Source organism: Penaeus monodon, chromosome 26 (assembly GCF_015228065.2).
Source record: "Penaeus monodon isolate SGIC_2016 chromosome 26, NSTDA_Pmon_1, whole genome shotgun sequence".
NCBI classification, from domain to species: Eukaryota; Metazoa; Arthropoda; class Malacostraca; order Decapoda; family Penaeidae; genus Penaeus; species Penaeus monodon.
In genome coordinates, this window is record NC_051411.1 from 35139063 (window position 1) to 35155677 (window position 16615).

Genomic DNA, 16615 nt, shown 5'->3' on the forward strand with positions numbered 1-16615 from the left:
CAGAGACACTTTTGACACCTTATACGGAGAATCGGACCCTCATCTCGCACACGTCAACCAGTCACTGTTGACTGCGGCGCGAGGCAGCCCAATGGTGATTGGCTGTCGGGCGCGAGATGCCGGTCCGGCTCTGTGTTTAAGGTGTCCGAAGTGTCTCTGATTATGACTATATCACTGGCGAGCAGTACAGTGCACAGAGCCTCCGGGTTAGTACAGTGGTAACGTGTCGGCCTCACATCCGAGGGGTCGGCCGTTCGCGCCCCGCCCAGGCGCGAGAAGTTGCAACTGTCGCCCGGAGGTTACTGCTGTGGCTGGGCACCACGGCGGGTAAGGACTGGGTTCAGCCGAGTCAGCACCTTTGACACACAGACGGCATTAGTCGACACAGGCTGAGCTCCCCTCATGGCACAGCGAGGCTAAGCTTCGCATATCGGACTTATCCTTATTGTGCACAGGTTAGTTGTCAGGAGACAACTGAAGAAGCGTAGCGTCGACTCGATGGCGAAAGTTTGACATGTCTGAAAACGTCCGTAGCGTACTTTGTACATTTCACGCCATCCACGGCGCATCACCATGCCGTTTTTAAAAGGACGTTGTGATGACAACGGGCGATCGTGGTCACTATGTGTGAAAGCGTCTTCACACACTGTTGGTGATATGAGAGCACGACGTTGTGTCATGGACAGCGCTTGGCGACAAGTCGATAAGTCTGAGAGCAGTCTAACGTCTAACCTCATGCTCACTTTTGCTAAAACACATTTTGATGATATCAAAATGTGTTTGATGGAGAACTTCAGGTCTGATTCCAATCCTTGGAACCCGTCCATCTATATTGCCCTTCCCCATTAACAAACAAAATGGTTAATATCTCATCGGCTGAAATAAGTAAAAAAAAAAAATAATAATAATTATTATAATAATTAACATATTTCAGTTACACATTACATTTCCTGGTAATTTTCATGAATACCTTCGCAGAACCAATCGCGACGATTTCGGTATCGATGGATTCCTCTCTCTTTACTATCCAAATATATCGAAATTATGCCGCAGCCCCCCCCCCCCCCCATTTAGCGAGATAGCAGGAGAGGGCATGAAACGTACCAGGAAAATTGCGGGGTTAAATATGAATAAAATACACAGAATCAGTCACTATATTGTCTAATGCAGCGGGTTGTGTCCCCTGCGATCCCCTTCCTGCGGGGTCGCCCAGGAAAATAAACAATCCTCCACGTGAATGCTAAAACACTTCCGTGCTGATACTATAGAAGAAAAACCCACAATACAAAAACAAAATTTATTGAAAATGAGACTAGAGTTTCGAAATCCACCTGAGGATGGAATCCAGGTAGATTTCAAAACTGTAGTCTCATTTTCAATAAATCTAGTTTTTGTATTGTGGGTTTTTCTTCCATCCTCCACGTATTCACGGCAGGGTAGACCGCACGACCGACATGCTGGAGCGCCCGACGCCAAGTCTGTGTGACGCTCTCTCCTGCCGTGGATCCGTGGAGGATTCTTTGTCTTCCTGGGCAGGGGTTGGGAGCTGTGCCCCCTGCACTGGAAAGTACAGTGACTGATTCTGTGTAGCCTAAATAGTTCATATTCTAAGATTTTTTTTTTTTTTTTTTTTTTGGGGGGGGGGCATAATTCATATATATATATATATATATATATATATATATATATATATATATATATATATATATATATATTAGAGAATAAGAGGAATCTATTGATACCAAAATTGTCGCAATTAGTTATGGAAAGATATTCCAGGAAAAAATCCTAAAATTAGAAAGTGAATAGAAAGATTGAACTTACAATTTATATATATATATATATTTTTTATTAATGGAATTGTGTTTTTTATACACACTAAACGAAACAGAGAGAGAGAGAGAGAGAGAGAGAGTTTAAAAGTCACATAACGCTGATACAGTGGCTAGCAGGGTAGTGATAGTTGTATGACAGCTTGACTCTTTATTGTAGGGTACAGCACAGTAAGGGAACAATGAGACATGTCTATGGATAAAGCGGTGAGTGTGGGGTCACGTGTCAGGCCGACCCGCCTGAGGGCGAAGGCTAGGCCTACTTTACCACATCGGGCGCTGGGCACGAACTGTCCGATCAGGCGGGGTCAGATAAAACCGTCATCTACGCCCTCGCTGAGTCGATAGTTCCTATTTTGGACTTTACCTAGTGGTAAACAGCCACGTGGTCTATTGGTAAAATGGCTCACAGAAATAGGCTTATGCATATGCCATATTGCTCGGAGGTTTATGTATATGCCAGAGAGAGAGAGAGAGAGAGAGAGAGAGAGAGAGAGAGAGAGAGAGAGAGAGAGAGAGAGAGAGAGAGTGAAAGACAGAGAGAGAGAGAAAGAGAGAGAAGAGAGAGAGAGGGAGAGGCAGAGAGAGAGAGAGATAGAAGAGAGAGAGAGAGAAGAGAGAGAGATGAGAGAAGATAGAGTAGATAGAGAGAGAGAGAGAGAGAGAGAGAGAGAGAGAGAGAGAGTGACTGAGATAGATAGATATAGACAGACAGACAGACAGACAGATAGATGGATGATAGATAGATATATAGAGAGAAACAAATCGAGTTAAGTGTAGTCTGTATAATTTCTAATCATAGTTAAGAAAATTAAGAAAAGAAATACGGGAAGTGTATAATTCGATAATTAAGCCAATGTTAATACAAAGGAAAATTACCTTTATAGCATATTTCCTTCGCTTCCCGGTTTATGATACAAACAATCTCAATATTCAAAGGAGTAAATAGTGAAATGACAATCTAACACCCCTCATTTGAATAGGATACATCACAATAAATTATACTCAGGATGCCATTCATTCGTAGGAAACTAACTTTTTTTTCCCACTGTAAATAGGAGATATTTCTCAGTGGATAATGGGCTCTCCGCGCTGTGGCACTCTGACCGCTGCCAGAAGGACCAGGAACGGGGTCATTAGTGCCTATTGTCAGGTTCTAATATAATCTCGTGGCTCGTCCACCTCTCTAGCTTACTATCTTTCGGGAATAGCAAAGGCATTCTGTCTTAGTGTGAGACTTGTACACCACACACACACGCCCACACAACAAACACAAAAAACACCAACACACCCAAACACACAACACAAACCAACACAACAGCGAACACTACACCGAACACGAACACACGACACACGAACCACGAACCACGAACACGACAACGAACAACACGACACACGAACCACACACGAACACACGAACACACGAACACACGAACACACGAACACACGAACACAAACACACAAACAAACGCACAAACACACAAACACACAAACACACACACACACGTATGCATAAAGATGTGTGTGTGTGTGTGTGTGTGCGTGTGTCATTCATTGTATATGAAACATTGCTAAAAATGCAGTGTATCATATTTTTTGTTGAGATAAGACATCTAAGCAGTATGCACCAGCAAAACTATGATGAAAATTGAAAATGTGTTAAAAGCCGAAGACAACAATGGATGCCCCTCTTTTTTACTTTATAATTTATAGGTGTCTCCTTTACCATCCTTTGGTTTCGAGCTCTGTTTTATTTGTATATATGGATGACATTTCAATTTATTGTTTGTAATAATATATAACAAACACATGTTTATTCAAACGAGAACGATAATACTAATGATAAAGGCATTGTTTATCTTCTCTACCTCGTGTAGGCGTAAAAAGGGGGAAATTAAATATTTTGTCAACTTGGTACATCTTTATTTAGTTTACAGATGTCAAGAAATCAAGGCAGAGAGAGAGAGAGAGAGAGAGAGAGAGAGAGAGAGAGAGAGAGAGAGAGAGAGAGAGAGAGAGAGAGAGAGAGAGAGAGAGAGAGAGAGAGAGAGAGAGAGAGAGAGAGAGAGAGAGAGAGAGAGAGAGAGAGAGAGAAGGGGTGGGTAGGGGTTATTCCCTTCCACATTTTCCTGTTATTGCTGTTTATTCTGGAACATAAAACAAATCATACATGTTACCTGTAAGTTAGAACTCTCTTATGTTATAGATAAAAGACAACAATAACACAAGACAGCATACATATTTCACCCACATATTCAAGGTAGAATATTTTTTTTTTTTCGCCTCTATACCACAACGCAGTAAGGACGAAAAACTACATGAGAACACAGTAACTACCAAGGAGCTCGTTCGGAGTAGGACTGCACTAATGCTGTGCAGTTTGCTGGTTCCATGTAGTTTTCAATTCAGTGTAGGATTCAGTGTAGTGGTGTAAGTCTGACTTTGCTGCGGTAGACGCTCCGACGGCTTCCTGATCATGGACTGGAACGGAATAATACTGATTGTAAGTACATTTTACATGCAGGATATCGAGTGATTTTGTTAGTGGTATGCAATAAAACAGGTGTGGGGGATATTTGAGGACAACACGTGGGATTTGTAATTAGTGTTGGAATTCTGTTAAAACCAGGATGACTTCGTGGATTTTCAATGCTGATCTGCGAACTGTGTTTTGTTAGTTACACACCCATCCAACCTTGAAATTGCCCTTCCTTCTTTGTTATCCATACTGTAATATGCATGAATCTCTGGTTAATCTTTACGGTATAGACGCACTAATCTAAGGCAAATTGATATTTTGTCATAGAGGACAAAACCCTGCAATTTCTATCCAATTTTGCAGTTGTTATTCCTTGTTTCAGTTCCGCACATTATAACTTGCGTGAATCTGCCGTTGCTTTCCATCTCAAATTATGTATAGGTTTTGTTAATTGTTTACGAAGTAACTTCACCCCTATGAAATGCGGTAAACAAGGTTACAACAGCTGTACATGTGTTATTCATGACTCCATTTCTTATGCTATATAAGATGGCAGTGTCCTTTTCAAGTACAGGAAATACTGGAATTGAGTGGAGGTCCTCGGGCGAAGCCCCACATTAAGAAGGTTGGTGGGGTAATGGGAAATTTGCTGGCACTTTTTATACGACAACGTGATGTAATATGTATGTAAAGAGAGAACAAGTAAAAACGGTAGTATCAATATTGCAATGGTATGGCAAAAAATTTAAAAATGCAAAGCTGTGCGTATTTGATGACTACTAAAAGTAAATCTGTCCAAGCTGCACACCTCCCCAGAATAGGATTCCTCATGTTCCCAGCCACAACATGTATTTACCCATACAGTAAGGAAAACGGCTTGCGTCTGTAAAAATATTATTGTAATTGACGAAGCAATTAGATTATTGGGGAGGGTGCAGTTCTGAAATGTGGCAATCGAGTTTACTTTCCAGTATGTCTCTTTTCTAGCAATTAATTTAAGGCCAAATGATCTGAAAAATGCCAAGATGTTTTTCAAATGATAGTGCTACACTATTTGTAAACCTCTCTATAGAAATGCTGTATATCTAATTGTAATCTTATATGCATGTTATTGGATTAATGATAAATACAGGGTAAAACTCGATAAATTTATTAAAAGATCCAATAAATTTGATAAGAAATCCATTATTTATAGGTGAGGGGTGGATTAACTTTAGAAGTTTTTCTAACCTAGGTTTTTTTTTTTTTAGTCATGACCAAAAAAATTGACAATTTTTGAAAGTTGAACTCTCATATTTTTCCTCGTTTGCAGATAGTTGTGGGAGTCACCATTGGCATGGAAACAGACGACTGTCCAGGGGACGGGAGGTTTCCTGATTCAAGTATCTGTGGTGCTTACGTAGATTGTGTACCCGACGGAAACGGCGGCTATGATATAATAAAGGGTGATTGTGGGGGCTTCCTGTACAATGCCACCTCTAAGAGTTGCTCTAATGACAGCATGGTTAGTACATTTTACTGTTTAAAGTGGGTATTTGTAGTGTTAATGAATCCATGCATAGTTTTCCACCATTGTTTAATTTTTATTCATCTTGCTATTTACAGTGTGTTCTCTCGCGTCACACCCGGAGTGTTTTCCCAGAATTCAATCCATATTCGTATCTGTGTGAAGCCCAGCCTGATGGTTTTCTGTGTGCAAATTGCAAGACTCAGGTCATGTGTGTGCAGGGACAAGCCTTTGTTCGTCACTGTACTGAGGGTGACTTTTGTTTAGGTAAAACAGAGTTTGGAGGAGGCGTGTGCTATCCAGGTGCCCCCTTACAGTGCACATGTGAAAAGCCTCATGAATTTCGTGTGGATTATTATGACCCACAGAGGTTCTTCGCTTGCAAAGATGCTTATTCTGAACCAGTTGCCTATAAATGTTTGGATGGAATGGTATTTGATGAATCTTCTTCACAGTGTCTGAACAATGCTGGATTTCCACCATGCACCGTATCTGGAACTTTTGCCAACCCAAATAATTGTGGTGAATACTATACATGCATTGCCTTGAGACATGGGTATCTTCAAAGGTTTTCTATGTGCAGTAATAATACTTTGTTCAATGAGAAGACGCAAACATGTGAAGATCCTTGTATTTATCAGTTTGAGTGCCAAGTGGACGGACGTTTTAGTGATCCCTTCAATGTACGCTATTACTTTGAGTGCTTCAAACAAAGTGATGGTCGAATGATGAAGTTTCGTTATGCTTGTCCTGAGGGCTATATATGGTATACTGAAAACCCAGGAGTTGGACGATGTGTGGAAGACAATGGTGACTACTACTATGAAAACCCTTTCAGCAACTGCAACAATCCAGAGAACCTGTGTCCTGATCATAGTAAGTTTTAGCTTATCCCATGGTAAGCAAATAGAAATTTGAATGCCTAGAATTTTAACATGGATATCCAATGAGCAAAAATAAAGTATAATATAGTTTCATGTTCTCCCTCTAATTAAACTATATTTGGAATTCAATTTAGCATATTTATAGTTAAGAATTGATATCTATGTAAATTACATTCTTTGCTGGTACTTATTTTTCTTACCATTGGGCTTATCATTCATGACTTTTTAACCTTAACCTGTCCCAAACCAATGTACCATATAGAATTAAACGATGAACAAGTAGAATATTTTTCTTTAGGATAATTTATGGCTGTTTACTATCGCTGTACTTGTCGATGAGAACCTCATGATACTGAAAGTAAACTTTATGCTTGCAGGTCTAGTCAGTGGGTCAAGTAATTGGTACATCAGGCCGAATAATTAGAGGCCACCCAAGAATTTCGAGCCTGGATTTTATATGATAGTGGTCTATTCAAAAATAAGAATATCAACCTTGTTCTTAAATAACCATGGTTTTCTTTTCTCTCCCCCGCTCAAGTAATATTTGAAATGAAATGAATATGAAAACATATCCTTTACTAGTTGATTTCCATTTAACGTAAATATTTTTGTAGCTAATGTTACCGAGAGCGACGCACGGAGATAGAGAAAAATGAACAATGCCATCTTGTAGAACACAAAAAATAGAGTAGGAAGCAATACAAGTACATCTGTAGTGGCCTCATATTTATCGGGAAATGAAATAGGCCCTGCATGGTACCGCTCTGAGACCAAGTGCCATCCATGTTTACCTTGCGAGGACCAAAACCACTCATTACTGCGATCTGTCAAGGAGTCCATGTATTACTATGCGACTGTGAGAACGATTAGTACGTAATTACTAGCGTCTGGATTGATTTATTTAATTTTTAGTTTTCTTGTACTACTTTTACGTGTTTTGGTAATTATTTACGCTATTTTGTAGAAAAAATTTCTGCGCGCGTGTTTTGCCACCAGAACATTTCACAAACCACACGACGCCATTCGTTGAGAAACTCCAGTGAGAAATATTTCGATACAAGTGTTGCGTTGATCCCAGGTCATTTTAAAGACATATATATAGTGGATATACAGAACAAATAGACATTGTATCTATCTAAGCCTAATATTTCAGCCCATTCAAGTGCCCCAAATACCGAAAAAAGGGAAACGAAACTAAGCAGATTTGACTAAACGGAAACAAAGAAAAGTTTTCGCTATATGGAGGTATGGGGTTTTACCCTGGGGGTCTAGGGGGCAAAGCTTGATATATGGCTAGGCGTATATATTTCCAAGGCATAATATAAGGAAATATAGATCATAATGTATAAATCCCACAGGGTTAAGATTAGATTGCTTTATTGGTTAGGACGCATTGTACGATTACCACAAGGGATCTGGGTTATGTGAAGTCTCGCATATTTTTACCGAACGTAGTTTCATTAGCCGATATTAAACGATTTTTGTGCTTGTTTACTCGGGGAATATTTTACTTCGCGTTCATCGAACAGGCATGGCTCGGGTTCTTAACGTTTCATAAATCATTCTTCTGTTTCTGCAGGTTCCTATTGACATCCAGTGCCATCCTGAAGGGAAAATTAATAGATTATATCACATGTCAGTATGTGGTACTTTATTTTATTTTTTTTAAGTATACATAATTTTGTGGGAGAATATCAGTTGCTTTCTTTTTAAAAAATTGCGCCCAGTCATGCTAAATTACATTGAACTTGCATGTATCATATTACATAGATGCTTCGTGAATGAACAAGGGAGATCAAATGTGAACAAACATGTAAGCCTATGGGTAATTAGTGTGCAAATGATGTGCAAAGGGAAAGGCAAACATAGGTAACAAATGGTTATATAAAATCTTGATTTATTTGAATTTTGTTTTTAACTGTTAAGTATATTTCATGGATGCATTTATCTTTTAGGGAGTGTAAGCTGTAAGCAACATGGCTAAATGATGGTATTTACATTCGATTAGGAAATTGAGTCTGTTTCTTTATGTACTTGTTTAAGCATTTAATTTTTAATATTAGAATACAAGTTTAGACTTTAACACTGTTTATTTAACTACAGGGCTTGTATTATACTTGAATGCACTATACAATATGAAATTCCAGCTCGATAACCCTGTACATGGCGCTTTTACTAGTTAAAAATCAGAATTGATGAAGGACTTTGCAAAAAAGTTACTAAAATTTCAAATTGCACAAATGAATTCTAGAAGTTGGCACTTGCTGATCTTAGTTTCCAAAGCTAGCAACTTTTACTTGTACCATCGATTTGGGTGTGATGTTCTAGTTGGTTATTATTCGCCACTAAACAGATCAGTGTGAGCTGGACCCTTGCTATCCTGGCGTTCCATGTAGATCTTCAAGCGTGGCTCCCTACTTCACCTGTGGTCCTTGCCCCACTGGATTCTCTGGGGATGGAATTACGTGCGATGGGCTAGGGGTAATTGCATGGATTTATTTGCAAAACTGAATTTCTAGACTCAGAGGACCTTAATCTGGATGTATATATTTAATCCACAATTTATTACTTTTTCAGTGCCCAGTTGGGTTTGCAGGTATCAGTGGTGAATGTGCCCCCGACTCTGACCTTGATGGTTACCCAGACTCTGAACTAAGTTGTACAGAGATATATTGCCGTCAGGATAACTGCATTTATAGGCCGAATTCCGGCCAAGAAGATGCAGATGGCGATGGTGATGGCGATGCCTGTGATAGTGATGCAGATGGTGATGGCTTTGATAAGAATACGGTAATATATATAATGCACGTCCAGAAAACTTTTTTTTATTATTTTTATCGTCCATAAAATGCAAATCATATTTATGGCATGTTTATGCTTTACCTGATAGCTCAGGGGAGCCCCCTCATCAATTTGGCTGTAGAGCGATATCTAGTCTGAGAGCAACTCGCAAGCACATGTATTATATGATGCAGTCATAGGTAACTTGTTCAATCTAGCAATAATATTACAGGACAACTGTCTGCTGATATCCAACCCACTGCAAGAAGATGCAGATTCAGATGGATGGGGAAATGTCTGTGATAACTGCCCTTCTGTGTCTAACCCGAGGCAAAAGGATACTGATGGGGATGAATTGGGCGACGAATGTGACGACGATATTGATAATGATGGTTCAGTATAGCTTTGGTTTTCAGCAGAGTATAATTGCTATGAAAAATAAAGCAACTAACTTTTATAAATGAATACAGGCTACAATCACCTTTATTAATTATTTTTCATACCCTCAACTAGGAACCGACAATGTTAACGATAATTGTATCTCGACCGCAAATGCCAACCAAAATGATCTTGATGGGGATGGTTTGGGCGATGAGTGTGATAACTGCCCCCAGCATCCCAATATTGGCCAAGAGGATGCTGATGAAGATTTTCTGGGAGATGCGTGTGATAACGATGCTGACTTGGATAGGTAAGGTGGTGGCTAGAGTTGTATAGCTAATCCCCGATAGATTGATAGCAAACTTAATATCATTGATCACCTCGCATTCAAACATTCTTTCAGTGATGGTGTGGACGACAGTATAGACAACTGCCCAGATGTAGCCAACAGTGACCAGTCAGATGTAGATGGTGATGGCAGTGGCGATGCCTGTGATGCTGACAGCGACAATGATGGTGTGGATGACACGGCTGACAACTGTCCACTGATACCGAATTCAGGCCAGCTAGACAGTGATGGGGATGGCCGTGGCGATGATTGCACCGACGACTTCGATGGTGACCAAATTGCAGATACAGAGGATAACTGCATTTACAATCCTAAGGTGCACACTACAGATTTCAGGTGTGTTTTGTGATTAACATAATAGTTCAGTTCTTCAGCCTTTTTCAATCTTAATTAGCTTGAATAATGAAAGCGTGCTTTACAATGAATGAATACTGGTTTCAATAACTTAAAATATTTATATGTATATATATGTATGTGTGTGTGTGTGTATGTGTATGTGTATATGTATGTATGTGTATGTGTATATGTATGTATGTGTATATGTGTGTATGTGTATGTGTATGTGTATATGTATGTGTGTGTGTGCATATGTATGTGTATATGTATGTGTGTGTGTGCATATGTATGTGTATATGTATGTGTGTGTGTGCATATGTATGTGTATATGTATGTGTGTGTGTGTGCATATGTATGTGTATATGTATGGTGTGTGTGTGTGCATATGTATGTGTATATGTATGTGTGTGTGTGCATATGTATGTGTATATGTTGTGTGTGTGTGTGCATATGTATGTGTATATGTATGTGTGTGTGTGTGCATATGTATGTGTATATGTATGTGTGTGTGTGTGCATATGTATTGTATTGTGTGTCATATGTATGATGTATGTGTGTGTGTGTGCATATGTATGTGTATATGTATGTGTGTGTGTGTGCATATGTATGTGTATATGTATGTGTGTGTGTGTGCATATGTATGTGTATATGTATGTGTGTGTGTGTGCATATGTATGTGTATATGTATGTGTGTGTGTGCATATGTATGTGTATAGTATGGTGTGTGTGCTTTGTATGTGTATATCTGTGTGTGTGTGCATATTATTTTATATGTATGTGTGTGTGCATATGTATGTGTATATGTGATGTGTGTGTGTGCATATGTATGTGTATATGTTATGTGTGTGTGTGCATATGTATGTGTATATGTATGTGTGTGTGTGCATATGTATGTGTATATTGTGATTAAGGTGTTTGACAGATGACATTATCTTTGCATTGTAAATGACTAGAAAGAGAAGTTGGAAAATGGTTCTGTTGATTTTAAGGTTATGACTGGTAGCATAGGATCTGTCAATAGTTGGGCAGCAAGGGATAGATAGATATGGCGGGGAGGGGGGGGGCTGTAGGCAAGGAATGCTATAGAAAAGTATGAAGGCATATTATAGGATCAAGTCATTGATGGGTATTAGGGCATGTAGTTGCTAATATATTGAGCTGCTTATATATTTAGCACCAATTAAAACCGTATGTGCATGCATAATGCAAAAAATAATTGTACTAATTGGATAGCATTAAAAGGAAAGAAAGAAAAAAATTACATTAGGCTGTCAGTTGACTCTTTTGTGGCCGAGTACATGTGGAGCCACAGATTTCAGTGGACAGTAAATGTACTGGAGTAAAAGGAATTGACATGTATTGTTTGCTTTATTCTTTAAAGAAAACTTCAGGTGATAACCTTGAACCCAGAGATTGTAAGCATTCCTCCAGTTTGGATCATCTATGATAACGGAACAGAGATTCACCAATTGATGAATTCTGACCCAGCTATAGCACTAGGTATGTGTTTATAAGTAAATCCTGATTTTTTTTTTGTCATTGGTACTGATGAGGTATATACAATGCAACACTTTACACTGATGTATCCATTCCAATAGAACTATATTTAAAGGAATCTTAATACCGATTCACTCAATAGGTGATCACTCGTTGGGAAATGTTGACTTTGAAGGGACCTTTTTCATTGAAGATCTAGGTGATGACGACTTTGTTGGCTTTGTATTTGGGTGAGTAAATTTTCCTGAATGCTGGAATTAGTTTTGAACTATTAACTTTTTTACTTTACATTTTTTCTTGGTCTTGTAATAAAACGCAACTTCCTAACAAAAGCTTTCTTCCAGCTACCAAAGCAATGCCAAGTTTTATGTCATGATGTGGAAGCAGACTGCACAGGACTGGTTTAGCCAAGCGGAGAGAGGTGTTACTCTGAAGCTGATCAACTCCACTACGGGTCCTGGTACAGCACTAAGGGATGCATTATGGTACACTGGTTCCACACCTGATCAGGTAGAAACTTAGCACTATTGTATATGATGAAGTGAATCCCATTGTTTCCCCTGCACTCTGCTATAACTACAAAACAATCCATAAATAATGACTTGATAAGTTTTATATCACAATTTGCATTGTCTTCAAAGATGTAAATAATGTATTTCAGGCAACACTGCTTTGGAAGGACAACAGCATTGGATGGGCACCAAATGTGGCATATCGCTGGCAGCTTCACCACCGGCCTCGTATTGGCGTCATAAGGTTCTACTTGTACAGAGGGGATTCTCAGCTGATCGACTCTAAAAACATTTATGATACTACACTACAAGGAGGCCGATTGGGACTCTTCTGCTTCTCTCAAGAAAAAGTTATCTGGTCCAACATCAAGTATACCTGTACTGGTATGTTCAGCTATCTGTTATGGTTGTTGTTTCTGCAAATTATAGTATCCCTTTTTTTAAGAACCCATTTTTATGGTATTCGAAAATACTACTTTCTGTATCCCTCAACATTAACCCCTTTGTACAATACTGCTTTTTAAGGAAAATTGATTTGCCAAGACATATGTAGTGATTTACTATATAACCTACTACGGACAATATTATGGGCAAAAGCTAAAGGTGTTCATACCACAGAATATCATGTTATGATAAACTGCAGTGGGAGGATTTCAGGCAAGTCTAATTCAGGGGCTTTGTAATGCTACTAAGGAATATTTAAAGATTGTCTGTGACATCCCTATGCATGTAACAGATTGTAAAAAGTCGGCAACTTCCTTATCAGTGACTCATCACTGGCTTAATATTATGTATGAAGTTTGGTCAATGGTATGAATTCAGTACATATTGTCGATGCACATTTGGCAAACAAGTCACAAAAAAATTATCCCCCAATGGTCTCCAACAGCACTATATTTTAGTTTTCTTTGTATCACATCTTTTCTGCTGTGGCAATATGGGCCAGAAGATTTTTTGTTCCCAAATTTCTTGTGATCTAAATGTTCTAAGATGTTAATAATATATCATTTCGCTTTTTAGTAACATTGAAATATCCAAACAACACCAACTTCTAGTTTCTTTGCCAGAATTGCAAACTGGTAATGATGATCGTTTTATTCTGCAAAAATAGCACTTCAAGTGTAAAGTTTAGGCACTCCATTGTAATACTGTGAAAGATCTCTTGGAAGAATTGGACTCCAATAGGCTGATTATGCAGCTATGATTTAGCACATCTAGTTTTGCGGTGCCCATGTTATAATGGTTCTTGTATTGATATTTTTCTGTCTTTCTCAGATGATATCCCCAGAGCCATGGCTGATGATCTAAATATGCGGCCATGATTATTACAGAAGGCTTGCCCCATCCTACATTCCAAATCTGCAAACAGCTGTATATGCATATCACATGGCCATTTTTATTAGTGTAAAACCATTTTTAATAACTTTAATAATTATTTTTTCAAGTATTCTGATTTTTATTGATCCTAGTATAATCGCAGTGCTCTTAACAGTTGTCGAGGAGGAATAACTTTACTGCTTATACATCAAAATACAAGCTGTTAACTTTTTTATTCCTTGATGGGGCGAGAATGAGATGCTGATTGGCACCTAATTAACAAAATTTAAAATATGAAATATGTTCTAATAAAGGATATTATTTGCATAGCTATGCATGCAATGCAATGCCAAAATCTCAAACACGGTCTCAGTGCAAAAGTATGGTATTCATTATCTTCATTGTAGGTCCTACAATTCTGCATTGCTGGCTATGTTGATTATATTCTGTATACCACAATTCACGTAATCAGTTACTCAAGAAATTAGTTTAGCACCAGTTACTGTGTATTCACTCGGGGATTAGTCAACTTTTCTGACCAAGGGAGAACAGGACACAGATGGAGTCTGCTCCAGCCTCATCGTCCGAATGGTAGAGAAGCCATAATTGTGCTCTTGCCCTGTAAATGCAACTATGCACCTTCAATAAGCAAGATTTGGACAGTATTCTCAAATTCAAATATCATACATTTTATGGCAGTCTCCAACACATGCACATTGGCAAGTCAAAAGCTGCGCATCTCTTCCAAAAGCAAGTCCTCTACACGTATAATAGAGCACACCTACCTTTAGAAGTCAAGAGTAGTGGAGGATACTGACGGAGATCCATCTGCTAATGCAAATAAAGTATTTAAAATACTTTAATATCTCTGAACATGAAAATATAAATATGAAGATTGATAAAACCGTCATGGTGTGAACAGGTATGATGTGGCACAGTCATCCCAGTAGAATTTCAGCCCATGTCACATCAGCTCGGTTTTCCAGCTGGGTAGCACCAAAGGCAGAGCCAGGACCTCGGTGACCACAGAGCTTCAGCCCTTAAACACACCCATTGTGAGTAGTAGTGTACTTTTAGATAAAAAGTTTACAGGTTTCAGTGTCGTATTTTAAGTTATACATCTAGTACATGCAGGTAACTCCAATTGAAATGAATGGTCGGTACACTTCCCCGCTGCAACTTGTATATTGGATCGATCGTCGATGTATCCTATCTGAGTGCACTACATATTTGAATACTGTGAGGTAAACCCTGCAGTGTGCCAGTGTGTGGCAAAACACCAATGTGTGAAGGAGCAGCAGTCGTTCTAGTTAGTATCCGACTGCCGTTATAGCACAGCATAAGAGCTGACGGCTGCCACTTCAGGCATCAGATGCAGTGGTTTTATGGCAGACTGGTGATCTTTCCACATAACCTATACAAATGTCGTTTCAGACATGTTGTAAAGAACTCTAATATGTAAATATATATTTTGGATGTCCATACACCAATCTTTCCTAGAGAACTGGCACACGGGGACAGTCTGTTCCAAGATTAGCTGGTGAGGGTTGCCGGTACAATTTCTAAGGCTACTGTCCGCTATGTCATAAACAACTTAACCCTAAGATAACATCCTTTTAAGTGGTAGTGGCAATCTCGGACACGTGTACAGTTTCGGAATTATATTTCGGTACACTTGCTGGGTCCCACTTCGATGTAAACATTTTTATGAATGAAGCAAAAATCTAGGTTGTTTGTAACAGAGTAATTGGTAGAATATACATGACCAATAAGTGTTACTATTAATTTTTTAAAACTATATAAGCCATTGGATCTTTAGTTTTCTTCAAACAAGTGATGTACATGTAAATATCCCACCACAAATGCGATTTCTTGGAATTGATTGTTTATTCTCATGGCAACACATATGGAGGTGAAGCAGCCTTATCGCCTTCTTTGAACACAACAACAATTTTGAATTATAGCTGCATATTTCTTGAAACACGAAAATGCTTCGGTTTTTAAACATGGATGTTTGGCAGGTAAATGAAATAAAAAATATGATACCTTTGTAAATGCTTCTTGCCGACTGTGATTACACTGTGTACTAGTGGCTAATTGGCCAAACATTGATTAAATAAACAGAAAACATGCAACATCATATTCTTCATTACAGAATATTATTTGAACAGAAAACCACACTAGTGAATATAAAGATGCTTTATCAGTGTGTGTGCACACGTGTACAGCATCTATGGAAATAGGTATTGCTAAGTATTGCGTTCGTGAGTAATAATGTTATGTATAATTCATTTCGGTTACTCTGAATGCCCTTTATCTAATCATAGTTTTAACTATTATTACAAGTTTCTTTGAGGAGTCGCATCCACATTCGAAAAGCCAAGTTGTTTCAACTTGAGCAACTACTAGCTGGGTGGTTCCAAAGAGAGTGAATATCAAAAGTCTAAGAACTTGCTTCCAATAGATGTGCTGTATATCTGATATCTTGGAAAAAACAAATTTGTTAATTCTGATGAAATGTGAAGATCTGGCAGCAGCACGAGTAGTGGGTGGCTATACTTATTACTTGTTGGGCCGCAGCATTGGTCACCATATCCAGAGAGTAGCCATAGCCATCTCCAGCACACTGCAACCCTCAGTAATAGAGGTCACACCAGTCGATGAGTATATAATGGTATTGAGACTGAAGCTTACATTTGGCTACATGTCTCTTATTGCTGTATACGCTCAATATAATGTG

At 38.8% G+C, this 16615-nt stretch overlaps 1 protein-coding gene across 1 annotated transcript; it reads left to right on the top strand.

Annotated features, from left to right (window-relative positions):
* The first annotated feature begins 4192 nt into the window (after positions 1 to 4192).
* Positions 4193 to 13996, top strand: LOC119590118 (cartilage oligomeric matrix protein-like). The gene is made up of 13 exons (XM_037938890.1): positions 4193 to 4335; positions 5624 to 5815; positions 5917 to 6694; positions 9056 to 9183; positions 9280 to 9492; positions 9716 to 9875; positions 9997 to 10174; positions 10268 to 10549; positions 11931 to 12049; positions 12189 to 12276; positions 12391 to 12556; positions 12708 to 12942; positions 13834 to 13996. Exons 1-13 carry the CDS (start codon positions 4309 to 4311, stop codon positions 13878 to 13880), a joined length of 2613 nt encoding a protein of 870 aa, XP_037794818.1. The 5' UTR covers positions 4193 to 4308; the 3' UTR covers positions 13881 to 13996.
* The last annotated feature ends 2619 nt before the right edge of the window (positions 13997 to 16615 follow it).

Excerpts from the sequence above, each read along its gene's own strand:
- LOC119590118 (XM_037938890.1), top strand. The coding sequence starts at position 4,309 with ATGGACTGGAACGGAATAATACTGATT. Across the intron at positions 6,695-9,055 it reads GAACCTGTGTCCTGATCATA|ATCAGTGTGAGCTGGACCCT; the intron begins GTAAGTTTTAGC and ends GCCACTAAACAG. Across the intron at positions 12,277-12,390 it reads TTTGTTGGCTTTGTATTTGG|CTACCAAAGCAATGCCAAGT; the intron begins GTGAGTAAATTT and ends GCTTTCTTCCAG.